The following is a 17,910-nucleotide window of genomic DNA, read 5'->3' as shown; positions in this document are numbered from 1 at the left end:
AGAGTGGTCATCAGTCTAGTAATTCAATATAATAAGCCGGACGAGTTGACTAATGCAAACCATTTCATGGCAATCAATTGCGATTATATGGCAATCAATTGCGATTATGTCTTTTTTATTATTTCTTTGTCCCCCTTGCCTACGTATAATGAAGAAATTTTTTCGAGGGCTCGTTTCTTTGTTTGACACTACCTTAATGAAACCCGGCAGCTGGTTTTCATTAATGTTCATTAATGTACAATACTGGAGACCCGGTAGTGTCTCCAGTATATATATATATATATATATATATATGTTGCCATGCACCTCTATTACTTTATTTTGATGCAATCGGGCTTTACCCAAGAAAACTGTTAGCACCGCTCGGTGCAGGGCACACAGCAATTTTTCGGAAGCTTCATGATTGCTTCAGATCGTGCCGTTAAGATCACGCACAGGACGCAACAAATCAAGCTTATTCGAGAACTTACGCGAGCACCAGTGATAACACTGGAAAGTTCGATCACTGATGTATAAAAGATAACGCATTCCGCTGATGATCAGATTACGGACGGCCAAAGTCTGTGCTAGCTGCTTTCGCTACATTTTTAGTGTTGCTTCTTTTAATGGACATAAGCTCGCCCAATAAAGCGTTTCACCTTTATCGCCTGCGTTTTGCTTTCTTCACCATCACAACTACGTAACAATGTGTATATATATATGTGTGTGTGTCTGTGACAACGTATGTGTTGATTAAGCTTAGGTTTGTTGGTAGTGAATCCTTTAGTCGTTCCCCCCAAGTGTAGCAAACAATCTGTAACAACTGATGGTGCTTACTTTTTCGAGCCATGACCTTGAGAGCTCTGTCCGGTGTGATCGACGGAAACAGATCGGTTCGAGTCATCGCTCGACTCTTCAATGCACTCCCCGCTGTCGAACATTTGGTGGAGCCGCACGTTGATGATCTTGAGCGTCGCAAACAGCATGCCCACGATGGCAGCATAGCAAAGCCAGACGGGCAGTGCTGGCTCAAGGAACTGGAAAGAAATGGATTACGCAATTAACTGACTCATTGATCGATCGATTCATTCACCCATGTTTAATGTCCCGAGGCAACACTGGGTTTGTGAGACACATCACAGCACTGGGTTCTGAATTAATTTTGACTACCTGAGGTTTTAGACACACTTATATCTAAGCACACAAGTTCTTACAGTTCGCTTCCATCAAAATGAGGCTGTCACAGGCAAGAATTGAACCTGAAACATCAGTGTACGCGCACAACACTTTGCCGCTGAGTAACTGCCGAGCCAGTGAGCACGTAAGGCGAGTGATAGAATAATCCAGGTTTCTAGAAGAGCAGACTTTTAGAAGACTTCCACACATTTGGTCACCTGATACCTGTCACCTGATCACCTGATACCTATACCTGGTACACCTGATACAACGGTCACCTGACACAATGAAGAAATTTGTTTTTGTCTCTTTTTCAAAAAGAGTCACATAACTATTTTTGATAATCTGAACGTAAGATGCTGACTACTAGGAGAGTGCGCGAAGGTCAAAGTTCCATTTTTTTTGTCATGCCGGAACCATAACACCAATACAAATAGCGAGACATCAGAAATCTTATCGTTTGTTTCTTTCTTATGTATCTGTGTTGCCATGGCGCAGTAAGTGTTCCTGGAACTTGCCAAGTTCACGTATTAGCTTATTCTTATTTGCAATCTATTAGACCAACAAGGACATTAACTGGGCCCCAATATACCCATCAATATCCACATCACAGTGAGCCAGCATGGGAATTTGAATCTGGTATAGCTATGTTTTTTTTTTAGGCAAAAGACTTAGATGCTTCACCGAAAGTGAATATTGACCAGCGACCCGCATCGGTGGCATCAACATGAGTGACGCAAAAAATCATCACGTGATGGCGTCACCATATAACATCACAGATAACCAAAATTTGTGAAGTCATCATGACGTCACGTCATCACATGACATCATTACTTGGTCAAAGGTAGGCCGATCCCGGGGGCAGTGCAAAACAAGGCGAGGCACAAAAAGCTAACAATGCCTCCGATGCTGGAGGCATTGCAAAAGCATGTTAGTAGCAAAGAACTTCCGGAGGGGACCATGGGATGTTCAATACATCGACATAGAAGAAAAAGAAGACGGCTTTCGCCTTCGAGTCGACTGAGACATAAGGGACCCTGTGAGTTTACCAGAACAGATATTTCCCATTGTTGTCAACTTATGATGCATCCTCTCATAGTTACAGTGGCTTTTATATGTTCTAGAAAGTGGAGGCATAGGACTACCATTACATTAGCCTGGAGGGGGGCCGGCACTGATCGGAGGTAGGGAACAAGCTGTATTAACTGCGCACTGAAAGTGAGGAACACAAATTAAATCTGTCATTGATTGCTGTGATCAATCTTCAGAATTTCAGCAAGGTTCCATCCAGTATGACATCCCATGCCTAGAACAAAGTGCAGCCCTAATTAGAGTGGCTAACATATGTGGTCTAAAGAGGGGTAGCGAAATATGGAAGGCCATGAAGAAGCTGGAAAACAACTTATTGCTGACACTTCCACTATTACAACAGATAAATCTGTTCGTGTGTCGTTTTTGTGGTGTCCCTTTCAAGTTTCGCGCAATTATTATCCTGCATAGAGTGATCGAACTAGCCCCTCAAGGTATCCTGCTCATCAACAATTTCAGTACAGACACAAAAGAAAAACTGCAGTTAACCTGTCAAGATAACTTGGGTTTCTCGTGTGATGATTTTTGCATCGACGTAGTCATGGATGTGTCAAAACAGTAGCCTGTCACATGAAATCTGTTTCAGTAATGCTGAAAGCTGTGTGGGTCTTTCCATGCGCTTGTACAGAATTTTGTGTATATAAAAGTGCTAATCAGTGATTGTTTTTTCAATCTAGCAAAACAACTTGCCATCCATGTGCTGGTTGTTTTGATAGGTTTGCAGAGAGCTGGGTAACAGCCATTTTCATTTCAGCTAGGCTGAATATATATTTGGCATTGACGTCATTGTGGCATTAACATGTGAAGCTGCAGATGCAAGGAACACGACTGCAGAAAAAACGTATCTTGCTCAGGGCGATAAATCAGTGACAGCGATAGCGTGCAATGACAGTGGGAATATGATAAAAAACGGTCACTGTCAAAAAGCGAAACAATGCTTGCATGGTGATGTGGTGCAGTGACGTCATTAGGGCAACTACTGTTAGGGTACTAGCACGTTATGAAGCCACATCGTTAATATGACATTAAAACTATATCTAGGGTAGCAGAAATTAACACTGAATACACCTGAGAAGCACATGTGTGAACATGAACAAATTTAACCTTTCACCCATACTTCCGTAATAAGTCAAATATGAACACTTGCAAATATAATGTGTGTAGTTTGGCTTACGTAGTGAAGGAACACTGGAATCACATCACATCCATCCAAAAACTAACTGAACTTGTTTAATCGACAGTATGTACCTATGTCGGCAAAATTCACATTGTGTCGAATCTTCCCCCACTGAGGTATGGTGACACATGTGCTCTGTAATTCTGCCCTGTCGCTTCTAAAGTGCCTACTCTTACTTTCTTATGCAAATGTGCGCGATTTGACAAAACGAAACTGTACAACGCACTTATCAGGTTTCCATAGATATCGTGTTATCTTTAGATAACGGGCGAAAAGCACCGCATACCCCGTACGTACTTTACACATCTGTGTACAAGAAAACTTCGTGTAATACGTAGCAACGTCAATAATGAGCCTAAATTTAAAGAATTCCTCTGCATAACTGCAATGTGAAAGTTCCAATGAAACAAGTCACGAGCTGTCGTAATGCAACGAGTGAGCGCTGGTAATAACTGAACACTGATCACAGGCAGACTAGACTACGATGTAAATGCAGTCATACAACTTGGAGATCGGCGGGCAATCGTTAAATCGGCTTGTGAATGAACACGAGTGACGCTTCCTTCCGCAGCGACTCTGAGGTTACGTCACACTTTTCGCGTAGCATGACACACAGAGGCTCGCAACAAGTGGATCATCACAAGTCGTTTGAAAACCGCCGTTTTGCTTCTTCAGTCGGCGTAAAAAAAGGTGTTACAACGGGCATTCATGTACGCGAAACGCTGAAATGACATCAAGCCTACAAGGTATGTGCACGCTTTGGGCGCACGGCCGAATGGTGGAGGGTCGAGAACACTGCAGCGGGCGTCTCACCATGTGCAACGAAAAAGGCAGGCACAACAGGAACAGCCAGAGGTAGAGGTGCAGTATGTTGGACTCATGGTCCTGCCTGGGATCGTAGAACCAGCCTCCCGTGAAACTAGCCCATACCCCTTGCCGGAGTATCTCCAGTGTTTGGGAACCCATCTAGCTAACACGGGTGCTGCGAACGAGTCCGTATCCCGTGTCCGCCTATCATCTCGCTGCCCGCACTCATCGTGTCCGCACAGGGGCCGAAAAACAAACGCGATATCCCGATGGGTTCATCGTTGCTGCCGCACACTGATGGGAACGACACTCCATGACTCCATTACTAGTAAAAAAAAAAAACTGAAAGTAAACTGTGACGGCTGATGCTACGCCGCTGCGAATGCCGGTGACTCGTTGAGAGTTGCGAGTTTGCTTGAGTTTCGGTTTCGTTATTGTCGCAGTTCTTTTGAGTGTTCTCTAGGCTTGGCGTTGGGTAATCTCGGTTCGCTGTGAAACAACATACACAAACAGAGCTATAAAATGAATGTTTGTGTCCGTATACGCACGTTAGGTTATGAAGTTATTCGACACGCCCATTTCACAGGAGAGAACACGCCTATTTCAGAGTCATTTTCACGGGAGAGAGATACCTCCATTCTGGCAGGGGCATGGGAGTACAAAGGATTACGTCACTGCCTCGGCAGTGCATTTTTGGGGGCTCACGCCTATTTACCACAACCCACAGGGGATTATGGCGGCTCCCAGGGAGCCTTCTATGAAGAGGTCAATAACATGTGTCAAGTCGGTCCTGACATGTAAGTACATGTAAGTACAACATGTAATGAAAAAATCAGTAAACAGAGGGTAAATGCTCGAGCCCCCTGTTTACGGATTTTTTCATCGCAAACTTCCATCTTCCACTTCCTGCCGTTGTTTTGGATTACAACATGTAAGTACTACATGTTGTGCCAATGGCTGTACCTACCAGCTGGATTTGAATTAACACCGGTGGCGGGCACAATCACGCGTAATTTATATATACATGCACTGACTCAATGACTGTGTCCTCGGGCTTTTGGAAACCCAGGCGCAGAGGTGCTCAGGGGGGACAAACTGGAGCCTAATTAATATGCTCACGGCAGCTGCTCAAGTAAAGACTACCAAGGAGGCTTGTGTCAATTTTTAACGGTTTTCTTTTTCTAAGTAATCACGTTCAAAAGTGTCCGCAATGGAAGTTTTATAGATATTTCTTTTTCTCAAATTGTGTGTTTGCATCTGATCGTTATTTAGTGTATTGATTAATGTGTTCTTTCATCATCCTTGATCGCTATACTGCATATACGCGTGATAAAAACTGGCCCACCGTCACTGTGACATATTTTGCAACAGTTTCCGTTGTACATTGCGGCAGCACGATCGCTGATGTCTTTGAATTTTCCATTACTCCTTTCATACATATTGTGCGCGCGATATTGTTCTTCAAGTACGGCCATGAAGTTGTAATGCTGCATTCCATTCCGAATCGGTATCAATGGCGACGATTATACTTCGAATAAAAGCCCCTTTTACCGAGGTTATTCAGGAAGGGGGGAGGACTTGCTGAAAACCTTGACTATTTGAGAAATGCACCTATTTTCATTATTTATCCCCTTCAGGCGCAAATTATGATGCACTGTCTGCAAATGCGTCACATTCTCATGGCATGATTCCAAGGCATTCAGTAGTACATTCCAAGAAAGAAAATGGAGGAATGTGCTGTTTTGTGTGATTTTCAATAATTAATGTTAATTAGCATGTAATTAAATATCTAATTATCCTGCAATGAGTCAGTTTCAATCCTTGCATAAAAAGAATCAAATATTAGGTCCAAAATGCCTGCACATGTTGTTTTTTGGTTGTACTCGTTTCGAGCAAAGAAAAAAAGTACTCTTGACGTTGGTCCTGGAACACGCACATCGAACTATCGTCGAACATGGTAGCCTCCAGCACAGTGATCCTCTGCAGCAATATGTAGCACAATAAAGTTAAATGACCGCTAATTATCCACTCAGGAAGCCTGCACGAATGCGCACACTGCGTTTCAAGCCGTTTGAAGAAAAACTGGGTGCGTGACGTGCCTCTGAAGTTAATGTGTACAATTGTACACACTGCCACTGAAGGGGTTATTTTCGGTAAAACAGCCTCTTTCTTCAAAACTTCGGGAGGGGGGGGGGGGGGGCTAGATCCCTTAACTCTTATTCCTAACTGTTCGCAATTCAGGGCTCTGAAAACTTCCTGTGAACACGTGGTGAACAGCGCTGGAGCGGTGGTACCTCCCTGGCTTATTCTTCTTCACTGGAATTTCATCGTTTTCTGTAGGGAGGGCTATGGTTGCTGCGGAGCTGCTGTAGATTTTTTACAGTATTTTTATTTATGGTTCATCTGCACCCTAATTCCGTAATGCCTGCATGACTGCTGAGATTTCGACTGAATCAATTGCTTTCTCGTAGGTCATATTACGCGCATTTCTCTATCACCTAATTGATGGTGAGTGAGTGAGTGAATAAACTTTATTACAAGATCCGGCATGTTTGTGGTCCGGGCTAGACCGCACAGGTAGATACCTGGAGACCTTGTCTCCCTATAGCCTCTCTGGCCTGCTGGATAGCCCATCTTGGTCTTCGACCTCCGAGCTGAGCAGCACATAGCCGCCACCGCTCCCGGAGGGCCTCAGGAGAACTTGGTGGTAGGTTGGGGCATTCCCACAGAATATGTTTATACGAAGCCCTTTCTGTTGTGCATAGTTTGCATTTGTTGTCCGGGTATAGGTGTAGGTAGCTCCTGTGGAGGTGCACAGAAACTCCTACTCTAATTGATGGTGGCAATATATATTTAGAATAGCCTTACGAAATCCTGCTTGGTCCTTTGGTTGATCGGATTCTGAAGCGGCCTTAATTCTATAATCGATTACATTGTAAATATCTTGTAGGAAACGGACAGTAAGACCTGTGATTTTCCAAACCCTTCAAGTCAAGTTTGCGGGGCTAATGTGGCCTCAGCAAGCACAGGACCGAGTTGATCCGTCTGTTTCGCGATGCCACGGCGCATGCGCCCTTCCCCTAGCGGTAAATTCGCGAAACTCCTCTTGATCTCGGAGGCTTTCGTTCTGGCGATACCGGTTGTCCCGGCCCCTACCACAACGACATATGGCAACGCAGGAAAACGAAAAAAAAGGCAGATTGGAGAAACATGGGAGAGGCTTTTGCGTTGCAGCGGGCGTAGTCAGTTTGATGATAATGATTTTAATAATGTTGATGATGATAATGTACGCGTTGTGGGCCGGAACGGTACGAATGGGCAATAGAGCGCGGCAGTTTTTGTCTGTGGCACAAGCTTCAGAAGCCATCAACTGGAGGACCTCCAAAAACTAAAGTGTACCGTATCTGTTTCATCACGGCCGGGCTCGTGGGAATTCGTCAAGCAGCGTTTGCGGAATGTAGCGCTCGGTGCAACAGGTTTGACGGAACGGATCCGAATGGTGGGAAAACGTCGGTAGCGGCGCCTGGCGACAGGGAGCGGTGGCAGTGAGAAACGTACGAGTGAACATCGTCCCGTGGTCCCGTCCCCGCGTCGAAAGTTCCGGCAGTTCCGGTGCACACGGCCCTCGTCGCGAATGACATGGACAGGCGTGCGCAGGTTCTTCGATTTCATTTCGTTCGGAATCGCCCTCCCCTCACCTCTTTTGTGTATTCATTATTTTGCACCGCCCTCTAGCTATTGTGTGACTCTTCTGACAGTCAGCTGGCGCGCTCCCACGCCTTCGCTTGCGTCGCTCACAACTTCTATCGTTGCGTAATGAGCGATAACCTTCTACGACGCGGCCGATCCATCAGGTGGAAGGCCTTGTCTCGTGGAGGCGACCGAGACCACGGAGCGGGTCCGTGGCAGTTCCTTCGGTCGCCGCTTGGCGTCGCCACACTACCCGCATCTCCGTTCCCAAACGACTTTGGAAGGGACCCTCGCCCGACCCCCTCCCTGTTTTATTTCTTCATATATTTGTTTCGCTGTTGGCGCCGCGAATTAATAACGCGGCACTAGATTCCCTGCTGTGTGCCTGCCTCCGTCAGCCCTGCTATCAATCCACCTATCCATCTATCTGTCCATTCATTCACACGATCTCCGCCGCGTGCGCGTACGTTAACGTAGGCCCGTGCGTACGCATGTCCTTTGTTTCATGCCTGCAAACTGGGGGGCATTGGCGCGACGCTGGTGTGAAGGCCGGTCGCGGAATAGAGTGACGGCAACCTTGGGATCTCTCGCTCTGCGTTAAATTTCGCACGCTTCTTACTTTATTTGCGGGTGTTTAGGCTTGACATCCTATGCCTCGCCTCCCACAAGGAAGAGTTGCCCTACACGGTTTTACTAACTAGTAGTTAGCAAAGTCTCAGAGAAGGTATTTTGTCGGAACTCATTTACAATGGCATGACGATGTCATGTGATGACATTTTTGTTGACTACGTCATATATATATTGTCCCCGGGAGTGGATTACAACTTGCTGTAACCCTGACTGCAGCATCCGCGCGTTGACAAGACTGGGCCGATGCTGGATATTGAGCAATATTTCGGGGAACTATGTGAATAAACCTTGTCATGCGTTTCTGGAGAGCAGCTGTTCCATGAAAATGGGGGGTGCACCAAACCGAAAATCCCGGGAAAGGAGTCATGGGCTGGTTTGTATGTATAACGTTAACGCAGTACTGAATTGACGAGGACGGGACAGGGAGTGACACACACACAAGCGCTCCACAAGGCCAAAGATCCACCCTTGCTGGTTTTTATATTACAAGAGCTGTGCTTTCCATTACATATGTTGATTACTTCTGAAGTACTTATTTATTTCATTGTACATTCAAGATATTAGAGGGGAATGGATGAGAAAAAAAAACGTACGAAAAAGTTAGTGTAGCTTGCAGCGAAGGCGAAATGCTAAAGAGATCGACAGCGAAGCTGATGAGCACCTAAGTAGTTCTGGCTGTTGATGTTTTGGCAAATTTTGCAAATTTTCTCTTTCTTTGTTCCTGTGTTTCTTTCTTTCTCTTCCTCTCTATTTCTTTCTATTTCTCGCTCCTTCTATCTTTACTTCTTTTTCTTCCCTTTCTCTCTCTCTCTCTGTATTTCTCGCTTCCTTTTTCTTTCTATCTCTTTCTCTCGCTCTCTATTTCTCTCTCCCTCTCTCTCCTTCTTTCTCTTTCTGCCTTTCATTCTCTTTATTTCTCTCTTTCTTTGCTATGCTTTACTCACTCCCCTCCTTCTTTAACTCCTCCTCACACTCTCATCTCTCCATCTCACCATCACTTCCCTTTCCCACTCCTTTGCTATACTATACTATAGAAGGCTATGATGCTATGCTCTGCTAGCGTGCCTGGATAGCCGAGCGGTTAAGGCGCTCGCCTTCGGATTGTGGGTAAGCAGATCCAAATTTCGGCTCGCGAAGAATTTTTTTTTTTTTTTTTGCCCTTAAATTTCTATCTGTGACCCTGTGAGTTTTTTACAGGGTGATTCAATGTGACGGCGCTCTAGCGTAAGCCATTAGTACCGACGTCAAGCTCCAGGTATAAAGATGCGTTATTTGCAACACACGCTGAAGAGCTGTATCGGTGAGTACTACTACATGCATGCTTCAACGTAATGAAAACCGGCTGTGTCGGTTATCGATGCTGCGGCTAAAACGAGGGAAGGGGTGGCGAAGGTACGGCGCCAGATAAAAGCCTGCCCTGTGTGCGATCCACCACTATATTATATCGGTTGGCCTCCCACCCGCCCACACACACACACACGCACGCACGCACACACACACACAGCAAACAGCGAAACGTACTCGAACTCACGCGCCAGCGCGGCACCTACAAACACACACCCTCCTCCTTTTTTGCCCTTTTTTTTCAACAAGCAATCCTTGACGTCACCTTGCCGTGCAAACCACTCGGTCGTCCGAAAACACTCACCCTTGTACTCCGCCTCCTTACGCTTGTGTTTGTAAGGCCTTCTACCTCCTATCCAATCCAATGTCCTTTACTTTAATTTATGTCTTTCTTTCTTTCTTTCTTTCTTTCTTTCTTTCTTTCTTTCTGTCTTTCTTTCTTTCTTTCTTTCTTTCTTTCTTTCTTCAGAAGATTCTCTACTCTGTCTAGGACACAGGAACCTGCGGCTTTTCCCACCTTCGTCGTTTATGTACACGAACCTTTCGGGTACCGAACCCTTCCTCACTCCATGCAGGCGTGGTGGTCTGACGCCACCCCCCCCCCCATTCCCCTCTCCCTCCTCCTCCTCCTTTCCCTTTCTCTCTTTTCTTACGCGTCACGCTGCAGAACTTCATCGCATTTTCCTTGTGTGAACGAAGGGGCTGTTTTGTTTTAAGCTACGGGTGGAACAGGTTTACGTATACATACTGGAAAAAAACAAAACAAAAAAGAATAATGAAAAAATAATACAAAAAAAGGAATGTCGACGCGACCCCCCGTTCCGTCATTTCAGTTGCGCGTTTTGTCTCCTCAAACTTTCTTTTTCCCGTTGCATTTTTTAATCCTCTTTTTTGAGTAACCCCAGCCTTACTGCAACGCCGTGGCAGCTCGCCCCGCATGTTTCCGAGCTTGCTCTCACGAAGGTGTGCCCCTTTCTTTAAAACATTTACTGGCTTTGTTGTTTTGTTGTTTTTTTTTTTAATAGGAGAGAAGCGTAACACCCGAAATGTAAGTCTGCCGCCGCCACACATACCTACCCCGAGTCACATCTCCAACCCCTTGCAGTCTCCGTCCCTCTTTCATTTTTTTCTTAATATTATTTTTTTTCACCGTCCCTACTAACACACCTCGACACTCCTTCGCCTGGTCGGTGCCGCCTCAGACATCAAGTCGTTAAATATTTCTCTCCCGAGATTCTCTCGGCGGTTTCCGAATGTATTACATAAAGCACCGCGCTTGTACAACTGCGTGCCGCCTCGGAACGTACTCATTATACACCGTGCGCTCCGGTATGTGTGAGCGTACGTGAGTTGGTGCCTGTCTTTCCACGCCGTGTGCTTGTGTGTGTATACGGGGTTGCGCAGTGACGCTGAAGATAGCGCACCTGCGCCTGCGTAAAGGGTAAACCGAACGAGGACACATGTGGTTTTTGCTCGATTATCTCGTACGTGTGTCGTTGACCAGACTGGGCCGATGCTGGATACACACACACACACACGAGCTTGCGCGTGTGTTTGTACGCGAAGCGTCGACGCCAGTGAACTTATAACGCGTTGGTCCTCTCTTTTGTATTCGACTCCGGAAGAATGCGCTGTGCGGTACAGCTGTCCCTACGAGCTAAAAAATGTCAACGCCTTTGATTGTATACTGACGGTTGGCGAGTTCTTCGTGACGTATTTTCCTCGTCTTGGAGACAAACGGGAGCGACTTCGTTTGACCAAGGGATTCGGGCATATGGGTCCCAGGGTAGGTGCCAGGATAGGTGCCAGGGCAGGAGTTTACCGAAAGTTTCGATTTTCGGGGGGCGTTACCAGAACGCGGAAGGGGGGCGGGGCTCGACTGTTCGAACTTACGGCTCGTATCTAACCATTGGCGTAGCCAGAGATGGGGGAGGGGGAGGGGAAGAGTGTTCGAACGTACCACCATATATAAAATTTCGCAGAGGAGGGGGGGGGGGGGGGGGTGGGCGTTAGGGTATCACAACTACCGCGAACATATTGTCTGGCTGCTCCCCTGTTGACAACCTTCAAAGGACGACAAAAGATTTTGCTAGGTTTTGCTGCTGACAGAGATGTGCATACACTTCCAATCATAATTAGAGACGTGAGTTGGGCTAGTTGGTGCGTATTAACTGCAGACATGACTGAATAACGCAAAAAAAAAAACACAGACAATGTGAATCACGTCCTGTCTGTCGTCTCTACCTTGTCTGTGGTTTTTTTTTTTTTTTTTCGCTATTCAGTCATGTCTGCAGTTAACCTCCAATCAATCCTTCGTGACCCAGAGAACTAGCAGGTACAAAAGATGCATGCACGCGGCCAGGCGCGCCGTGTCATCTGGCGTACACCAACTCTCTTCAAACTCTCTTCGCGTCAGGCCCTTTGGATTCCAACATTCCGCTCGGATGTACGGGGTGGGTTCTCCACATCACGTCCGCGAGAAAGAGCAAAACAAACAAGCGATCAGACAAGCGAGACCACGCCTATACAGTACACTTTCTCGCCGATGCAGTGAAAGTGAGAAGAATCGTGGAGGAGGAGGCGCGAGACGCAACGATGCAAGATATGGCGGCCACGCACAGAAGTGACATTGCCACGCCGGTACGCAAGATTCGCATCGACGCAAAGGGTTTCGAGCTCTGCGCGATATCAACATCCGGTATAAAACGAGATCGGGTTATTACTCGCTGAGTTTTTCTGAGGTCAGGAGGAGGGAGGGCACTGCTCTCTAGAACGTCGGGCCTGTGCAAATATATATATATATATATATATATATATATATATATATATATATATATATATATATATATATATATATATATATATGGCATGTACCTGTGGTAGGCGGTTGGAAAAGATAGAGAAAAAACGAAGTAAGTTTGCCAACCACATTAGCGTAGGCGATGTACCAGAGAGGGCGCTGCTCTCCGGACTATCATGCCCGTAGTAAACTGTTAATGTCAAAAAAAAAAGAAAGGAGAAAGCAAAACTAACAACTGACATTGCCCACTACATTGGCAGCTAAGCCATATCTCCTCTCTCTCTCTCTCTCTCATTGTAAATGCAAAGTGGTGTACGCCGGCGTAGCCAGTGTGACACTTCGTTGCAAGTTAAGTTGGTCGCGCTAACAGGGGCGACTTTTAAACAGCATCGGTGCCCTTACTGCGCACGCTGCGCATAAATTGGAACGCTCGAATCCGTGCTACGCATGTATATGAATGTGCGAGCCGGAGAGGAGAGTGTGACATCACGAGCGGCGGCGCTGCCGTCGCTGTGGGGAAAGAAAGAAGAAAAGGCAAGGTAGACAAATTTGACCAATTCGAATGGGTGTGAATTTTTTAAAATATCTTTTTTCTGGATTGCTGATGTGGCAGGAGCGACACGGTCGAGCCTTCGGGCGACTACTTTACGAATATCGTTGTTCGAATTTACAAATATCGATAAAGACTCAGTGCATTAGTTTGTTGTTCTTGTCTTCATCTTTTTTTTTTCTTTATTCTCCCACCTTCTTTCGTCTTCCTCTCCTCCTAACTTCCTTTCCTCTATCTCTCTTTTCCTCCTGAAACAGTAGTCAGGCGTTGTGCCTCTCTAGCTGGCAGTTGTCAGCCTGCTCCCTCTCTCTTTCTCTGGGTATGCATAGCAAATAATAATAATAATAATAATAATAATAATAATAATAATAATAATAATAATAATAATAATAATAATAATAATAATAATAATCTACTATATAGGAAAAGAATTGACGAAGCTTGCACAAAGTCGCGCAAGGCTTGAAACAGCGAGAGTGGACGATTCTGAAGTCTAATCTGATTGCTTCTAGGTTGTTGCTAGGCTTTGGTTAGGTTAGTCACGACACGGATGTCCAAACTCCAGAACCGAGCGTTCGCACCTCTCGCAGATCTACGGGCGCGTCGTCGTTGGCGTAGGCCTTCCATCGCTTCCGGCTCTTCTCGCAGCCGCCGTTGCCTTCCCCGTTCTCTAGTATGGCGGCTTCGCATTAGTCGTGCCAAGTCTTTCGATCTCCTTTTATGTCTTCCTTCCCATTATTTCTCTCTATTTTGCTCTCTCTCTCTCTCTCTTAGTGAACCAGCGGTGGGTATTGATATTTCCTCCTCCTCACCATCACAACAATCCTCCTCACTCTTAACGTAGTTCAGCGTTATGACTGACTCGTTCCAACTCGCCCAACAAGCAACGCTCCTCACTCTCACATCCCTTTGCCACCCCCTTGCTGCGTTATACTATACAAGGCAATGCTATGCTCTGCTAGCGTGCCTGGATAGCCGAGTGGTTAGGACGCACGCCTTCGGATCGAGGGTACGCGGGTTCGAATCCCGCCTCGTGAAGAATGTTTCTCCTTCACTTTCTTTATATCTTTATTTCTGTCTCTATTTGTTTATCTTCTTCTTTCTCTCTCTCTCTCTGTGTACTCGTTCTCAGGGTGATTACAGGCCACGCCGTAGCGGTGAATAGTGAGATCTGCCCAAATTCTGTGGCACATACACGTTCATGATGATGATAGTTTTCTGATAGGCCGCACACACAAATTACGGCAAGCTTAAACAGGTTCGCTGTTAAAAAATTTACCCAACAAAAAATGTAAAGAGGGTACGCGTAAGTTTTTCACAGCCTATATTTCACCCTTTTGTACCCTCCCAGGCAGCACGCCGCCATTGGACCGATCTCGGCCCAACGTCGGCCAATGACGGCAGCAATATTGGCCCCACGTCGGCAAGTCACGCTCGCGCTACTTTCACCCGCATCGGCCCGACGTCGGCTAGCCGCCTTTGGGCCGATGCGGGCTTGCCGGCTTCGGGCCGACGTGGGCTAGCCAGCGTCGGTCCGAGACGGGCCTGCCGTCATTCAGCCGATGATGGCAAGCCGTCATTGGGCCTATGTATGCTAGCCGATGCTGGCGCGGCGTCGGCCCCGCCGACGTCGGGTAGCCGCCGGCGTGACCGTTTACACCCGTTATTATGTTTTAGCAGTGGTGGCTTACCGTGCGTTAAGTACAGTAGTACTGTACCGTCGTGGTCGGCACATAGCTAGTTTATATGGAGACACCGGCGGTAGTTGCTCGATGCGTAATGTAACCTGATCAGGCAGGGTGATACATGTGTTATAAAATAAAATGGCTGCGTCCCGACCACGGCAGTTCGGTATTACTGTGGTTACTGTACTGTAAGTCAGCAGCGCTAAAATAGACTATTCGCGGCCCAACGACATTCATCGACTACCATTGGTGCCATATTCGAAAAATGCTTCCTAATTAGAACGACTGCTCCACTGATGTCTTAGTGTGCGATTAAGACCCACAATTCTGTCGAACCGTGCAAGGCCGAGAACGAAAGTCAATATTGTCTCTAACAAAACTAAATTGATGAAAGGCCTGCTGCACCAACTGTCTGAGAAATTAAGGAGCAACACATTTGCAAGGTGATAAACACAAATTTATTCACAGATATCAACACACGCCAGCAGTTCCGGAATAATTATGCCATAAAGGAATATCTAAACATCTATAGATACTGTAGCCAACATCTAAAACAACCCCACAGCCACCGTATTCCTCAAAAAAAGCAGGACAATCCTAATCGAGAATGGGATCAGGCGCAAAATCATAGGCGTGAGCAGGGTTCCCCTTCAGAGGGGGTGGGGGGGGCGAAGGTTCATCGCCCCCTGCTCCCTATTAAGTCAATGTGTTTGGCAGACCTTGCGCCCACCTCTTCTTAGGTGACTACGTGGGCCGGCCCGCCCCCCTGCCCCACTGTGCGCACGCCTATGCGAAGAGTTACAATCTCTTCAACGTTATGCGCGGCACATTCACTATAAATATTGAAAGAACTAAAACGGACAAAAATAGGAATAAGGATTAACGAAGAATACCTTAGCTACTTGCGTTTTGCGGACGATATCGCGCTTTTCAGTAACGACGGTGCCGAATCACGAAAAAAATTCTGGAGATGTAAACGAAGGCAGCATTAAAGTAGGATTAAACACGGACCCGAAGAAAAGAAAGATAATGTTAGGCGGCTTGCCGAAAAAGCGAGAACTAGACTAGAAGATTGTGTACACGCGTGAGCTAATTACGAGCAGAGGAGCACCCCCCCCCCCCACGTTTATTAAGTTCACCAAGGAACGGTAGGCATTCGCAACACATGACTGGCAATTAAATTAGCGTTATCCTTTAAGCGGGAATTGCAATTTTTCAGTGATAACTTTAGGCCCAAAAAGATGGATAAACTGCTGCACACGACGCCAGAAACATTGCGAGCGGTACCACAAGATCCCATGAACTCTACATCTAAACAAGATAGACACGCACGCATTCCTAATCTAAAGGTAAGATTGTAACAGAGAGGAATCGTGCATAAAAACCACTTACGTGTGCCCGTTGGACCGCTAAAACACGAGCGAATAAAAAATGCAAGCGCACCATATCAGAATACACAAAACACGATGGTCAATAGAGAATACGCGAGAAGAAGAGAACAAAAATCTGATGACACGTAACAGTAGTAAACGCGTGGTGGCCTTATATGAGGTGAGCGAGTTCAACATGGACGCAGGGGGCCACTGGTTTCTCGCTGCGGTGATCTCTGCCGAAAACAATGCCGGAATCCTGCCGCGTATCCGTCTCGTGCACGATTTTGACTTTCCACCACACATGTCCACACACCGCACTTCTTGAAGAATTCTGCTGGTCGGAGTGAAAAAAAACCTGCTCCCGCAGCTACGATTGTCCCTCCGTCTGGACGGCTACCCTACCCTGCCTGGTCAAGCGAGTTTCGCGACAATGACGCTGAACGAGGGGAAGGGAGGGAGGGGTGGGGGTAGAGGTTGAAGGAGACGAAAAAAAAATGCGAATTCTCCCTTCTTGAAAGCATGGCTCAGCCTACCACAATGGTGTGCGATCCCCCCAGCATGTCTATGGGCATGCCGTTTGAGAAAGACGTTCGTCGAATTTTCAATGCATCACTTGTTGCCACATGTCGCTACATGAAAACTTTGCGTACACCACGTTGGAGCCGCATTTCTCATCGTATTTCACGTGCCATAATAGTTTTATACGACTGTTTCTGAAAGCACGTGGGAAGCAATCGTAGAGCGAGATTTTTACTTGAAAAAGATATGTATGTCACAAAATGGACGGCAACGAAGTGCAAATGCGAACTGACAAACACGTGGCAAACATTTGTTTGTCAGTTCGTTAAAGATGGTCAGCGGGCTAGTTGATTTGTAAACATTCAAACGCCAAAAAACGTGTCTTCACTTCGCCCGGTCTTTTTTGCACCATACCTATTTTTCTCAAGTAATGAACCAACTAGCTCAGCAACACGCCTTGCTGAGCTTTTTACTATTTTCATAAAGTAAAATTATGTGGCATCACTGAAGCAAATGCGCTTGTTACGCTTGACCCAGACACGCACGTGAGTAAATACGTGTAAACACAGAGATTGGAAACTGTCCGTGTAGTATATGAGCGCTCGCGCCAGACATTCAGCGGCTGAAAGGATATAGCGCTATAAATATGATGACAGGATCGATTTATGCACAGAATTAGTATTCACATAAAACTTCTTCCGCTAAAAGCATTCGTGCGGGAATGTTTGGGTGAATTTTGATGCTGGATACATCAGTGAAGTCGGCCGACCAGTGGCAAAAACATTTACAAAACAGAAGTACTTCGAATTTGGCCCATGAAGTTAATGGTATGTGTATAACGTTTCAACATTTTTGATAGCGTTGAACAACTGGTCAACGAAGTGGCCATCTATTTTCAGTCAGTTTTTCTTCTAAAGACCATCTTTTTTGGTAGAAAAGTAACTGTGCTAGTGATAGTTGTTAGTCATTGTCATAGCAGAAACTAATAAGAGAATGCAAGCTGTTCAGTCGGCGATACTTCGCGCCCCGAGTCGTACGTGCGGCATTAGCACGGTACAATATTTGAACTTTGTTATTTGTGCTAGTACAGC

General features: G+C 46.1%; 1 protein-coding gene across 1 annotated transcript in view; it reads right to left on the bottom strand.

Moving 5' to 3' along the window:
- LOC119401764 (pecanex-like protein 1) overlaps positions 1 to 4,562 on the bottom strand; it is an 83,145-nt gene extending 78,583 nt beyond the window's left edge. The window contains exons 1-2 of the mRNA XM_037668734.2: positions 4,235 to 4,562; positions 817 to 1,016 (exon numbers count right to left, since the gene is read on the bottom strand). Coding sequence (XP_037524662.2) covers positions 817 to 1,016; positions 4,235 to 4,387 — 353 coding nt within the window. The 5' untranslated portion in view covers positions 4,388 to 4,562. The remainder of the gene's footprint in view (positions 1 to 816; positions 1,017 to 4,234) is intronic.
- Positions 4,563 to 17,910: the final 13,348 nt, after the last annotated feature.

The sequence above is a fragment of the Rhipicephalus sanguineus genome, chromosome 8, assembly GCF_013339695.2.
Source record: "Rhipicephalus sanguineus isolate Rsan-2018 chromosome 8, BIME_Rsan_1.4, whole genome shotgun sequence".
NCBI classification, from domain to species: Eukaryota; Metazoa; Arthropoda; class Arachnida; order Ixodida; family Ixodidae; genus Rhipicephalus; species Rhipicephalus sanguineus.
Note: the sequence above shows the minus strand (reverse complement) of the source record. Positions and strands in the feature narration are given on the sequence as shown.